The 14548-nt window shown below is 46.8% G+C and overlaps 1 protein-coding gene across 2 annotated transcripts in view; it reads right to left on the reverse strand.

Annotated features, from left to right (window-relative positions):
* Positions 1-14548, reverse strand: part of Nup210 (nucleoporin 210) — a 102193-nt gene that overhangs the window by 33804 nt on the left and 53841 nt on the right. For both annotated transcript variants that reach the window (XR_007976653.1, XM_052174324.1), the window contains exons 17-20: positions 9476-9668; positions 8620-8726; positions 7758-7862; positions 7565-7666 (exon numbers count right to left, since the gene is read on the reverse strand). Coding sequence is in view for 1 of the 2 variants with exons in the window: in XM_052174324.1 (XP_052030284.1) it covers positions 7565-7666; positions 7758-7862; positions 8620-8726; positions 9476-9668 (507 nt within the window). In the remaining variant the exon portion in view is untranslated. The remainder of the gene's footprint in view (positions 1-7564; positions 7667-7757; positions 7863-8619; positions 8727-9475; positions 9669-14548) is intronic.

Below are 14548 nucleotides of genomic sequence, written 5' to 3' on the forward strand. Positions count from 1 at the left end.
TAAAATAAAGGCTCCTTGCAGAGGATTCTGGGGCTGTGTGAGCCAAACTAATCAGCCCTGTTCAGCCTGGGGTTCATTGTGTGGGCATGAAAACTTCCACCCTAGCCTAGCCTACTTTGTGAATCACGCACTCACATCTCTTCCAAAGACACTGAGAATCCAATTCCATACATACAGGAGCCACTGTGACGTCTCAACTGCCTATCAATAGAGAAGAACGAAGCATTGTCTAGGAGCTCCGTGAGAACGGCTATGGGCTTTCTTGTCTGCGAAGAAGAGAAATGAGGATGCTGCTAATTAGCAGCTGCAAAATGCCAAAGAAATGTGCAAATGTGTCCTTCAGAGACAGCCCTCTGAAGGAAGCTGGGAACACCCGTCACAGCCCATCAACACTCTGAAAGATCCTGCAGGTTCGAGAGAAGAAGGAAACAGGACCTGATTTCCCCTTGAAGCACTTGGAGGAGAAAGCAGAGACCCAAGGTCAGTGTTTCACAGAACCTGCTGGGATGGAAGCTACACTCAGAAGGCCTGCCTCCAAGGTGCTGCTTCCCAGGGAGCCAGACTGGCCATGGGACAGAATGGCTGCAGCCCACTGTGACCCTGTGAAGATGTGGGGTACAGATACCCACACAGAGGTAACCCCATAATGGCAGTGTCTGAAGAAGATTCTAGGGGAAACGGTAGTGCTGAAATCCCTGAATCTTTCAAAAAAAAAAGGTTCCAGCTTCTGCTCACTACCTGTATACAGAGCCAAGCCAGAAACAGACTCCAAAGAGCACTTGCTCCTGGATGAAAGGTCTTTCTTCTGCCCATAGGTTCACCCTCAGCTTACTCAAGAAGGGCAATCTAAGAGGAACTGTTCTTGGTTGCTGTGGCAACAGACACACCTCTCCTGATTTCAATTTCCCTTCTCCTTGATAGCAGTAAGTTATTTTTAATCTCTAGAACACAAAGATAAGGTATCTTTCCAGATGTGCAGATGGATTTCAACTAAAGCTTTTTCCTCCTAGTGTCAAGCTTTGACAAGGCACACTCACACACGGAGGTGTACAATTATTCCTTCTTTTATAGAGGGGAACAAATGAAAACGCTTGGCAAAAGTATGAATACCATACCTACAGTTCCCACTACTCGGAAAGCTGAGAAGCATTTGAGCCAAGGAGTTCAAGGTCAGCCAGAAACTGTAGGAGACCCAGGGTCTTAAAAATTAAAATGTTAGGGTCTGCAGAGATGGCTCAGCGGTTAATAGCACTGACTGCTCTTCCAGAGGTCCTGAGTTTAATTCCCAGCAACCACTGGTGGCTCAAAACTATCTGTAATGGGATCTGCTACTCTGTTCTGGTGTGTCTGAAGATAGTGTACTCACATTCATAAAATAAATACATCTTTGGAAAAAATTAAAAAGTTAGAGATGGATCAGTGGTTGGGAGCACAGGCTGCTCTTCCTGAGGACCTGGGGTCTAGTCTCACCACTCATATGATGGCTGAAACCATCTGTAACTCTAGCTGCAGGGACTCTGATGTGCTCCTCTGAGTTTTGCAGGCACTGCACACATTTGCTGCATACATACATGCAGGCAAAACACTCAAATGGTAAATTTAAAAATAATTTTTTAAAAGGGGAACAAAATAAAAAATGTCAAAACAAAGGCCTAACACATATAGGAAGGAGGAACAGAAAAACAAAAGGTTCCCAAGCCATAAGCAGAGTCAATGCAGACAGTCATATTAGAGAGCATGGGAAAAGGAACATCCTAAAGGAATCCTGGAATCGATCAGTAACTTGTATATGCATGTCCCTCTCACAGCTGCTATGACTGATACCCACAGGCTCTAAATCAGCTGCATTTGATGCTTCCCTGCAGGTAGACACAGTTTGCTGACCACTAATCTTATCCGTATCATCTGTAAATCAACCTTGCACAGAGCAGAGCTAGAACACAGGTAGGAATCTGGAGTGAGGTACAACCATAGTATTCTCTTAAGCCACTTGTCTCCTCTCACCTGGCTTTTCTGATGCTGTCTCTTCATTAATTCTAAACAAGATGTAGAGATGGCTATTTATTTATTTATTTATTTTTGTTTTTTTTTTTTTCCAGACAGGGTTTCTCTGTGTATGTAGCCTTGGTTGTCCTGGAACTCACTCTGTAGATCAGGCTTGCCTCAAACTCAGAAATCCACCTGCCTCTGCCTCCCAAGTGCTGGGATTAAAGGCGTGCGCCACCACTGCCTGGCTGAGATGGCTATTTATTAACCTGAATAAGGCAGCCCCACACATCCCTTGCTCAAAAGCACATCTTTGGGTTCCTCAGCTTGTTGGTCACTGAAAAAGCCCGAACTCTCTTAGGTCTGCACTACTACCAGCTATGTGCCTATGGGCACCTGTGTACATGAGCTGATCTCTGACTCACCAATCATGGGCGAGAAAGGCTATGTAGTGGGCATCTGCTCTAAATCCAGTGTCAACCAGTCTGACTGCAGGAAGACCCATGACGACCTCACATGTCTGTGACCAGAGCCCTACAAAATGACCACACTCCTTAGAGGGTGTTCTCAAGGGTGACATGCATGATGGAAGCAGAGATTTACTATCTGGTCATGGTATTATTGCCCAATACCCTCACCCTTCTCTCACAGATAATGTAGAATTTCTGAGCAGAGGTAGAGCAAGCAGCATCACGGAGATACCCATTCATTGTTGCTTGAAGCTCTGGGAATCAGAGGAAACCTTGAAGTAAAGGAGTCTGTGTATACCCAGAGGCCAAATTTTCATCTAAGCTAACAGAGGCAAGGTAGGATGAGGGTGGAGTGAGGAATGAGTGGTCTTTATCTTCACAAACACATTCTTAGGCAAATGGATGGAGCTAGAGAACATCATACTAAGTGAGGTAACCCTGACTCAAAAGGTGAATTATGGTATGCACTCACTAATAAGTGGATATTAACCTAGAAAACTGGAATACCCAAAACATAATCCACACATCAAATGAGGTACAAGAAGAAAGGAGGAGTGGCCCCTGGTTCTGGAAAGACTCAGTGAAGCAGTATTTGGCAAAACCAGAACGGGGAAGTGGGAAGGGGTGGATGGGAGGACAGGGGAAGAGAAGGGGGCTTGCGGGACCTTCGGGGAGTGGGGGGGGGGCTAGAAAAGGGGAAATCATTTGAAATGTAAATAAATTATATCGAATAAAAAAAAGAAAAAAAAAAGAAATGTTTGTATAAAAAAAAAAAACACATGTAAAAATACTTTCTGCCTTGCCTAAAAGCTCCACGGACACTATTATCCCATTGGGGGCATCAGTAAAGTGATCACATCATGTTTAGTGTTAGAAGGATGCAAGCTTTCTCCCCACAGTCTAGAGCAAGACAATGATGGCTATTCTCATACTTCTATTCAACATTGTACTAGAGACTGTAACCAGGACAATAAGGTAAGAAAAGAGAGATTAAAACTTCCAAATTCAAAGGAAAGGAGTCAAACTACCTATACTCACACATGACATGATTGTACACACACACATACACACACACACACACACACACACCCTAGGGAATCCACTAAAAATTCCTAAGAGCTCATCAAAGTTACAGGATATGAGACTAACATGCAGAAAGCCAAATGTTAGAAAAACAAAATTTAAGACACAATTCTATTTAGAATTATTAACAAGAAAAAACCTAAATACTTAGAAATAAAGTTAACAAAACTAGTATAAAACTTAACACTCCCAACTAGACCAACCAGCAAAAGATATCAAGGAGGCCAAAGTGACGGGGTGGGTAATACCTCACACTCATCGACAGAAGTTGTATATTGTTAAAGGACCGACCTAAGTCCTGGCAGAATTCTAGCTGGCTTCACATACAAGTTGACAAGCTGATTCTAGAATTTACATTGAATTGTAAGGGATGTAAAACAGTCAAAGCAAACTTGAAAAGAAGAAAGAGTCAGAAGATTCACATGATGTTAAGCTTGCTACGAAGCAGCAATAATCTACACGGTGGTGTGACAGAAGCAAAGACATGTAGGTGGCACAGAACTTACGCAGCACTGGCGGACTCAGAACTGAGGCATATCGCTGTTGGATTTGGACAAGGATGCCAGAATCATCCAGTGCAGAAGAAAACGAACAAAGGCTGCCAGGAGAGCTGGACAGCCACTCACAACAGAAGACCCGGATTCCCACCAACACCACTTAACTCAGTGTAGACAAAACTTAGAAGCAAACAGTGCAAACCTCAGGAGTGCTGTCAGCCACAGACCCTCAGGGTGACAGGAAAGGCAGGGACACAGACCAGCAGGACCAGGACCATGCATCGCCAAAGCTCCTACCCTGAGTTCAATCCCCAGAACCCACAAGGTGGAGAGAGAGCCAACTTCCAATGTTGCCCTCTGACACCCATACACATGCCGTGGCTTGTGTGTTCCCCTCATCTCCATCACAATAAATGTGAAAATATAACTTTTTAAAAATTAAAATAAATTAAAATTAAAAAATTAAATTAATTTAATTAAAAATTAAATGTAAATTAAATTAAAATAAATTAAAATTAAAAAATTAAAAATGTAAAATTAAAATAAAAAATTTATGTTTTATTATTTTAGTTTTTATTTTAACCAAAATTAAAAGCATAAGTTTGAAAGTATGCTACCAAGAAAGTAAAAAAGACAAGACTTAATGAAAAATATGTGCATATCGCATCCTCATGAGTGAATTATATCTAGAATATTCTACAACTTAATAAAAAGAATAACAATCAAAGGTTCTAAATAGACATTTATCAAAAAAGACACAAGAATTTGAAGAAGGCAAAAAAAAAAAAAAGCCACAAAGATGGTGAATGCCTTTACTCCTCAGGGAATACAAATCTGCCTCACAAGGAGAAGCCACCTGTGCCTACTGGAGTGGCTAGGATATCAAAGTCTGATAATTACAAGGGTGGACAAGGATGAGGAGAAACTGGCACTCTCATCGACCACTGGTTAGACAGGACAGGGGAATCAGTCAGTGGTTCCTCAAAACGCTTTATGCAGAGGTGACCATGGCATGTAAACAGAAATGTGTATCCATACAAATAACATACACAGGGCTGGGCAGATGGTTTAGCAGATAAGAGGGCTGTCTTTTCTTCCAGAGCGGTCAGTTCCAGATCCCAGAACCCATATGTCAGTTTACAGCCATCTGTAACTCAAATTCTTGGGGACTGGAGATTAAACAACAACAACAACAACAATAACAACAACAACAACAAAACCAAGCTTTCAAAAAACCCTCCAGCATATGAACGTTCCCAGCAGTGTCATTCTCAATAGTAAAGACAGAGGGTAGAACTGGGAAATGCAGCTCAGGTGGAGGAGTGCCCACTGGCATGAAGGAAGCACTGAACCGGCTGGATCTGCACCACACAACAACAGGTGTGGTGGCTCACAACTGTGATCCCAGAAGTGAAGGGGAGAGAACCAGTTCAATTATCCTTGGCTAAAGGACATCCTCAGCTACATATCTAACACCAGGCTAGCCTGGGCTACATGAGATCCTGGTTGTAGAGGGGGAAAAAAGATAGAAGCCCCCAAATATCAACTAATGGATAAATGAACGAAGAAGAGGTGGCACAGCCATTATCGGCCATAAAAAGAAATGAGCTTCTGGAACATTCTACAACGTGGGTGCCAGGCAGGGCCACATGCTGCATGATTCCATTCATTGTAACTGTGCAGAACTGGAAAATCTATAGAGTTAAGTAATAAATTAGGTAAAAGCTAGGACAGAGGATGAGTCTGGAAGAACTCAAAGGCAACAGGTAGCTATACAGTTTCCTTTCTAGGCATGAAATACTCTAAAGCCAGGCAGTGGTGGCACACACCTTTAACCCCAGCACACTTGGGAGGCAAAGGCAGACAGATTTCTGAGTTCAAGACCAGCCTGGTCTACAGAGTGAGTTCCAGGACAGCCAGGGCTACACAGAGAAACCCTGTCTTGAAAAAAACCAAAAAGAAAAGAAAATACTCTAGGCACGATGGTAGGGTGGCTGTTCACATCTGTAACATACCAAGAACCTCTACACAACACATGAAGTTCATGAGACATACAAGCCAGCATCAAAGGAATCAACAGAGGCAAACACTGCCACCCTCCCCTATGCCCTGTAAATCTCATGCCCCCTGGTTAACCTCTGTCCCCACCAGTTCCTGATATTCAGCACCACAGTTAACCCTCAAGTCCAATACTTGCAGTCACATTCCTTACACCCATTGGTTCCTCTCAATGTATAGCTGTCCAGCTTAGAGCCATTAACTCTGTGATCTATAGGCTAAGAGAGCTGATAGAGGTAAAAATCAGGAGCAACAGAAATGTACCATCAGCTCCTGAGCAGCAGTGGGCAGCACGCTCCAGTGTTTCTAAGGAGGTGCGAGGCCTCCTTTCTAGGTAAGTGCCTGGATCAGAGCCCTCCCTGGAACACAAGTGCCTCCTGTGCTGTAGCACAGCTACAGGAACAAGGCAAGGCCAAAAGCAGAGGGTCTTGGGAGTCAGAGCCAGCCTGCCAACCAGACTTCATGGGTGAAGCCACACACCCTCCATTCTACCACCCTGTCACCTTGGACCTGCTCAGAGTCAGGGAGCCTTGACTCTTTAGGAATGAGGCAAGTACACTTTCAACAGAGGAAGCGGAATTTGGGCTCAGAGCTGCCCAGTGGCGATGCCCTATTAGGCAAGTGCTGGTGATGTGGGTGGGTATCATTCTGGACCTCCTTTCAAGAGGAACTTTGCATTTAACGGCTGCATAAATACCACATAAGATACATGTGTAGACATTTAGGACAGTTCTTTGTTTTCTTTCTTTGGTTCTATTAAGAAAAGAACATTTAGGGGCTGGAGACATGGCTCAGTGACTAAAAGCATTGGCTGGCAGCCATTCCAGAGGATCTAGGTTTGGTTCCCAACATCCACGTGGCCTTTCCTAACCAGCTATAACTCCAGTTCTAGGTGATCTGTCACCCTCCTCTGGCCTCTGAGGGCACTGCATGTAGTTGATACATTGGTACACATACACGCATGCAGGCGAGTAATCATGCACATAAAACAAAACTAAACCATTGAAAAGAAAAAAGGATCTAAAGAGCCCTAATCCTGTGTAATAAAAGAGCTAAAAGTACAAGTAGGGTAATTTTGGACTACACAATATGAAAAGAAAGAGCAGCTGGGGGCATGAGGTCCAATCAGGTCCTTGTGTTTAGGAGTTGGAGAGGGTGAAGTGGGAACTGTGGAGAGGTAGGGGAGGGAAGAGAGCACAGAAGAAGCTTTGAAATGAAAGCTTCCTAGGGTTACCACAAAGCCACTTATGTAATAAAAGAATAATTAAAAGATGAATCGGAAGATTGATTGAAAGGGAAGAATTAGGTAATTAACAGTTCAGGTAATTGCAGATACAGAAGAGAAAGCACAGAGGTAGCATGGGATCCACAGAACTTCAGAGCAACTCAGAATCTCAAGGCTCTGCTCAGTACCAGGTAGGCCTGGAATAATGCCACCCTGAGCAGACAGCCGGGATCCTGATAGCTTACCATAGCCACGCCCCGGGTGTCCTGGTAGGCCACCTTGACGATGTCCCGGGTGCTTGTGTTGAGGAAGAAGTAGCCAGAGCCTTCTGTGATGTGGAGTTCTACCTGGAGGGAGATGTGGGGGTGAACAGGGTCAGGCTGGGTGGCAGAGAGCGCACAGTTCCTCACTTGAGGGGTGGTGGGCAAAGGGTCATACCTGGACACCAGGATGGTTATAGATGGTCATTTCTTCTGGACTGACCCTTACATCCTCTACAAGAATAAGCTCAATGGAGGCTGACACAGGTACTAGAGGGTCATGCTGAAAGAGAAAGGCCAACACTGTCAGATCCATGAGACCACGGACATCACCAGCTCCCTCCGATAAGAGTGGAGCTGGATGCTCCAGGTAGAGGCCTTACTCCAGGAATGGAAGCCTCGAGCAGTGTTAGCATCCAGGGACTCCTGGAAGGCAGAAAGAACCCCAGAGAGCTTGGAAGCATCTGCGGGGTGTGAGGCTCTGGAGGGGAGCCCAATGACACCACTTAGAAGCTAACCTGTTCATTCTACCAGAGATAAGAATGGGGCACTCTTATGGAACATCCTAAGAATGGCATGGCTGTGCTCGAAGACATTGGGGACAGCGATAAGTGAACACCGCCTCAGCAGGCCACCTCCCTCCGAATGGGGACCACTTTCTCCCAGAGGAAGCTTCCTTGTCTCTGCATCCTGCTCCCTAGGATGCAAGCCCTCACTTTCCCTGTCCACAAGTATCTACTGTCTCCACACCATTTCAGTAGCAGCTTAGCAGGTAGTCTGACAGGGTGGGTACCATTCACACAGGTCCATTCTTGGGGGACCCTTCTAATTCCTCAAATATTCCCATTGCCCCCACCCCCACTCCGCCAAGCAGCACATTGCCTGAAGCCCTCAAGAGATGCTGGGGAGTAGGAAAAAACACATCAGGTAGTGATCTCCAGCAGTCCAGGCCCTCGGACACCAGACAGAAAATCTACACAAAACCAGGAGATGCCTTGGTCTTGCCCATGGTCCCACCCACTGCGTCCTCTGGGAGATACCAGTTGCTTCACTCTGGCTGCGTTCAGGTGGGACTGCTGGTAGCCAGTTGCTGTGGCAGAGATGGCTGTGGTTCCTGATGCCTGGTGAACGGAAACTGTCTGCAAACCTGAGGGCACAGACAGGGAAACTAATATCAGTCACAGGCCCATTGACCTCAGGGTCACCTCATCCTGTTGCTGATTCAGTTTCAAGTATTGAAACAGGTAACTGAGTTTGCTGGGGCTTTTAGTCCTGTAAGGATTAACAGGCCCAAGACAGTTGCTGAGCTAAGTTGAAAGGACAAACTCAACATTGGACTGCTGAGGAAGTTTGTCACTGCCACAGCTGGGTCAAGGGACCTAGCACGGGCGATCTGACTGCTCTGGGTCCTGAAGCCCTGGTTCCTAGGGCACATGCCTAAATGGGATTAAAGCAACCGTGAAGCTGGGTATACTGGCTCAGGCGTGAGATCTCAACACTTAAGAGACAGGAAGATCTGTCTGAGGCTAGCTTGACTGCATAGGAAGAAAAACTTATCTCAAAAAAAAAAAAAAAAAAAAAAAGCTATCTGTCATGGCATGTCTTTAATCTTAGCACCCAAGAGGCAGAAGCAGGTGGATCTCGGTGACTTGAAGACAGCCTGGTCTACATAGTGAGTTCTGGGCCAGCCAGTGCTACAGTGAGACTCTGTCAAAAAAAAAAAAGGAGTGAGGGATAAGGAGATGAGCTCTCTCTATTTCATGGTTCAGCTCTGAGTGAAGGGAAATCCCAGATGCCTGAGGTCCAAGACATGAACTTAGTGAAGACCTTCTTATGTGTCTAGGGCTTCCCACATTTCCTCCAGCTCCAGGCCCTCTAGCTAAAGACCTGACTCACCATGTAGTTTCTTTTGGCCATTCCCATCATCCTGGGATACCAGCTGCATGGGCTGGTCAAGCTCAATGCTGGCCAGCAATGGCCGGGAGGACTCCCACTGGATGCTCAGAGAGCTGAAGTTATCGAATCGCCGGCCCTGTTGGTCATAGGCACCCAGGTCTAACAGGGGATTTCGGTGACTAGATACTGGAACCTAAAAGAAACAATGATCAGCTGCTGTGAGCACACCGGACTCTGGTACTACTGTCTGCTACCGGTATGCAGTGAAGCCGGGAGCTTCCCTTGTGGGCTCAGAAGGTCCTGATGAAGGGGCAGAGATGAGGCACAACCAGCTCAGGAATGCCACCACTCAGGTGCCCAAAGTCCTGCCCAGATTAGCTCCTTTTCTCCATGGGTGATAAGGACATGGGGTCCAATGCCAAGTGAGGCAGGAGTACCCTGGACTGAGTCTTGGCTCCAGCTCTTTCTGCTCAGGAAGGCAGAGGGTCTCCTTTTTTGGCTGCTCCAGTCAGGGTAGGAAGTAGAACCTATCTGCTGAGACTATTTTTTAAAACATTGTTTTTTAGTTTTATTTTATGTATGTGTTTGAATGTTTTCCCTATATACACATATATAAGCCTCATGCCTGTAGAGGACAGAAGAAGGCAGGACAGCTATGAACTATCCTGTGGGTGCTGAGAACTGAACCCAGCACTCGTAACCACTGACGCATCTCTCTAGCCCCAGGACTTTATTTTAAATATGATTCTGTACTATGGTTTTGCAAGAGACAAATTCACACTGAAGTACCAAAATGGGATGAGCTCTAGCATAGCTTACAGCTGATCTAATCCATTCAGACACAGCCCAGAAGGAAGGACTATCCATTCACCTTAGGGTAACTGTCACTAAGTCTGGTAAGTGAGATGTGACAAGTGATTTGTGGTAATTCCTGGAATTACCCTCTGAGACCCTCTGATGCCTAAGCACAAACTTTCTGCATAATGGCTCCTACTGGTGGACACCTGGAGACTTGTCCCATGCAGATGAGAGCTGAGCTTACACTGCGCAGTTGAGATGTGTGGCCGTGAGTGTGGGGATTGATACTGTGGCATGGCCATCCTGATTGATGCCGCACCAAACTCCCTGCCTCTACCTCCAGGATCCCTCTCCAATTTCTTGTAGCTCTCCTGGTTCCAGACATGACTAAGCATGCTGCAATTTAAAAAGCACTCTTTCATGTTCACAACTTGGCTCTTCAGCTGGGCACACCAAGGGTTTTAACTGGGCAGGACACAAGCTGAGGAGCTGTGAGTGTGGGGCAGGGACTGCAGAGCTCTTTCCCCAGACAGCTCACCCTCCCTCCCAGCTTCTGGTAGAAAACCAGTGCGTTCCTGGGAAAGACATCAGCTCTATACAAACATGCCTGCAGGCTGACTGGAACTTTCCCACTTTACAAAATGAAAGGCTGCGGCTCCGACTCTCCAGAACTTGCTCACACTCTCACAGGCTTAGAGTGGAACACAGCAGGCCAGCTTCTCCAAGGACTTCCTGTGACATTGCTTGTGCCTTAGGCACCAGCTCAACCCAGTCTTGGACTCATCAGTGCCCCAGTACACAGCAGCACCCAAGATTGGTAAAGCAACACCGCTGACCTGCCTGAAGACCTGGACCTGACCTGGTCTGACTGTAGTCAATCATTTCCGCTGGCTGACTCCATTCTGGGTTTCACCTTGCCAATAATTTACTCTGCAAACGCGTCCTAGGTGGCTTCTGGATTGGAGAGCTATAAAACTAAATTGATACTGCACCTAGATGCACCTTGGAGATATATCTTCTTCAAGGTCCTCTAATGGGACCATAAATCGCGGGGGCCACGCCTGAATGGCCAGCTCATGGCTCAGGAACACAAGGACTGATGGATCACATGGCAGGTCTGTGTCCAAGGCCCATTACTTCCTGCTGACACCAACAACATGTAGTCCATTCTGAGTCAAGCTCCACAGTCACGCCATTACCTTTCAATCCGAGACAGCTCTGGACTAACCCAGTGTGGCTGCAGACAGACCAGAAACCCCTTGCTGCTCACTTACCCACAGTTGCTTGCTGAGCTTTTGGTAGGAGCTGGTCTCTGTTCTGGTGACTGATTAGGTAAACAAATTCTATAGTGATAGGTCACTATAGGAACCAGGGAGTGAGAGGACTAGGAGGAGGGGTCAGGTATGTGGAGGCAGATACACCTTTAATTGAAGCCAAGACAAAGGAGAATCTGGATAAAGAAATGAGGGGCATGGGACCAGGAAAAGAGAAGCAGTAAGCCCCAGGGCTCAGCCTATCCAAGCCTCAAACACTGATAGCAGGTGGGGAGAATGACAATGTATTCAGGCATGAAAGGCACAGAGTCAGAGGTAAGAACAGCTAGGGACCAGGGACCCAAGGCTCCACTGGCCACAGAAGGGACTTGGCCTTCTCATTGAGCCCAACTGTAAGCCTCAAGCAGGTTTAATCAGAAAAGACAGAATGTATCATGGCTACTCTCTGGACTCTACATCCAGTCACATAACCTATCACTGGCCTCCACCACCATCAATGGTTGGCTCCCACAGCAGGTGGGGCTTGAACACAGGCCAGTTGTCTCTCATGTCGGAATCATGGTGAAACTTTTTCCCTGACTTGCTCCTTGCCTCTGGCAGGGAGCCCAACAGACAGATGGTTCCTGAGAATCCGAACTTAGCGCAATGCTGTTCCCTCTACCAAGGACAATTACACAAAACAGATGTGAACTAAAAGGTAAAACTTGCAGACAAACCAGGCAAAGAGAGAGAGACACACAGACAGGTGATGTGGGCTCTCACACATGTGTGGTAGCTAAAATAGTCTCATAGAAGCAGAGCAGGCGGGAGTCAATGGAGGCTCGGAAGAGAGGGGAGGGGCAGAAGGATTGGATGCAGCACTGAACTCAGGCAGCAGTAAGCTCTGGGGTTCTGCAGCACAGGAGGGCAACTAAACACCAGAATAATAGATTACATAAAGAACAGCAAGGGAACAGTCTGAAGCTTCCCAACACAATGGAAGCATCGTTTGATAGGGTGGGTTACCCAGATGATTTGATAGCTCACAGATTTTATACACACACACACACACAGACACACACACACACACGCAGTTCATGCTATAAATGTGCAATAATATGCCAACAGAAAGCTAAAAAGGCTTGAAGCAGGTAGTGAGTACAGGATTTCATCTCAACAAGTCTCCAAGTTGAGACAGAGAAATCTCTTTCTGAGCACCACAACAATCTGAGGCCAAATTAAAAAAAAAAAAAGAAAGAAAGAAAGAAAGAAAGAAAGAAAGAAAGAAAGAAAGAAAGAAAGAAAGAAAGAAAGAAAGAAAGAAAGAAAGAAAAGAAAAGAAAAAGAAAAGACGGTCATTGATTCTACAGCAGACACTGGGGCTAAGCCATTTGCAGGCTCTGAGTCTGTAACACACCCCCCCCCCACACACACACACACACACACACATTGCCCATTTCTTGATGTACCTCTTACTATAAACCACCCTTACTGGTCCAAGTGAAGGAGATAAGTAAGGGTCTGTGGAGTGTTTATTGTCAGCTCCAGTGATGAACAAGGGCCAGAGAAGGCAGAACCACCACACAGATCCACACAGGAGCAGCAGGGAAAACAGCTGTGCTTGTCTCCAACAGGAGAGATGAAGGCTGGACCTCAAGCCCCAGGCATTACAGCTATATAGCTCTTCTAACCAGGAAGGCAAAGCAGTCCTTCATCCACCCGGGACCCAGATCACAGCATCTGTCCCACAGCTGGAAAGGCTGTGGACACACTCAGCATCAGAAGGATCATTATGATGTGCAGGAGGCCCGGGTGCACAGAGGTGAGGAAGACCTACTCTGAGAGAGCTTCGGGAAAAAAGCCCCTAGGAGGAATTGCTGGGTTTGGAGATGGATAAAGCTGGTTCTGCATTTTCAGAATGCCCACCTCACAGATGGTTGTGGTGATGGAGGAAACGAGGCTACGAGGTGAGTATTCCAAGCACACAGAACTGGCCTGGCCACCATGTGCACAGGAGGGACCAGAGACCACGACCGACCTCAGAGCTGTTGTTGCTCCTGCAGCTTACCTCCCTGGGCCTTTCCCTTAGCTCCACTAGGCTGGCCTCTCCGTGTCCCACTCCTCCCACCACCCCTCTGTGACCCTCCTGCCTCCCTGGCAGCCCTGGCACCTCCCAGCTATATTCTCCATAGCATTCCTACAGTGACCCTTGTGTCTCCAGTGTTTCCTCACCCTCAATACTGTTGTTACAGACATGGTGCTGAAGGGCCAGGAGGACAAATATGTGCTGGAGGGACGAGGAAACGATGACTTCCTTCCTCCATGCAGGGCCAAAGCTACTTTCTCCCCATCACTGAGCTGGATGTACTCAGGGCCCTGGGTAATGGGGCTCCAGAGCTGAGGACTGGACCTGACCCAGCTTCTGGGAAGCCAACCTGCAGATGTTACCCCCACAGCTGCTGGTTGAAGGCCCCAGGCACTTTCTTCTCCTCTTCATACTTACTCTGGAATGCCCTGCCCCGTGACAATGCAATACTGATGTCCCCTTTCCTCACAGTTCCCAATCCCACTCTGACTACAACACCCCACGTGAACAACTGAAACCACAGGATGCTCCACAAGTACTCTTCAGCTCCTCATGTGTCCAGCAGAGGGCAACAGTGAGTCTGGAATCAGAAGTGGTGGGACCTGAGGAGTTGTCTCCCTTGACCAATACAAAAGCTCCTGGACTTAGGATGAGGTCACACACAATGAACCCATCATGAGTTAACACATCACAGCCTAGTGTGCCCCACCCCCCAGTCAGCCTGACCCACATGTGCTCTGACAGGACAGCCACTGACATCAGCTGAGACTGACACAAAGACTGTACACTAACATGGGACTGAGTGCCCATGAGCTATGGACTGCAGAACTCCACAGAACATCAGTTTCCCCCTGTGGTACTGAAGCTGACTGTGGCTGTGACTGGTCCCACTGAGCACACCATTAAGTGAAGATTCCTATTACTAGCCTGGGAAAA

Source organism: Apodemus sylvaticus, chromosome 2 (genome assembly GCF_947179515.1).
Source record: "Apodemus sylvaticus chromosome 2, mApoSyl1.1, whole genome shotgun sequence".
Lineage (NCBI taxonomy): Eukaryota > Metazoa > Chordata > Mammalia > Rodentia > Muridae > Apodemus > Apodemus sylvaticus.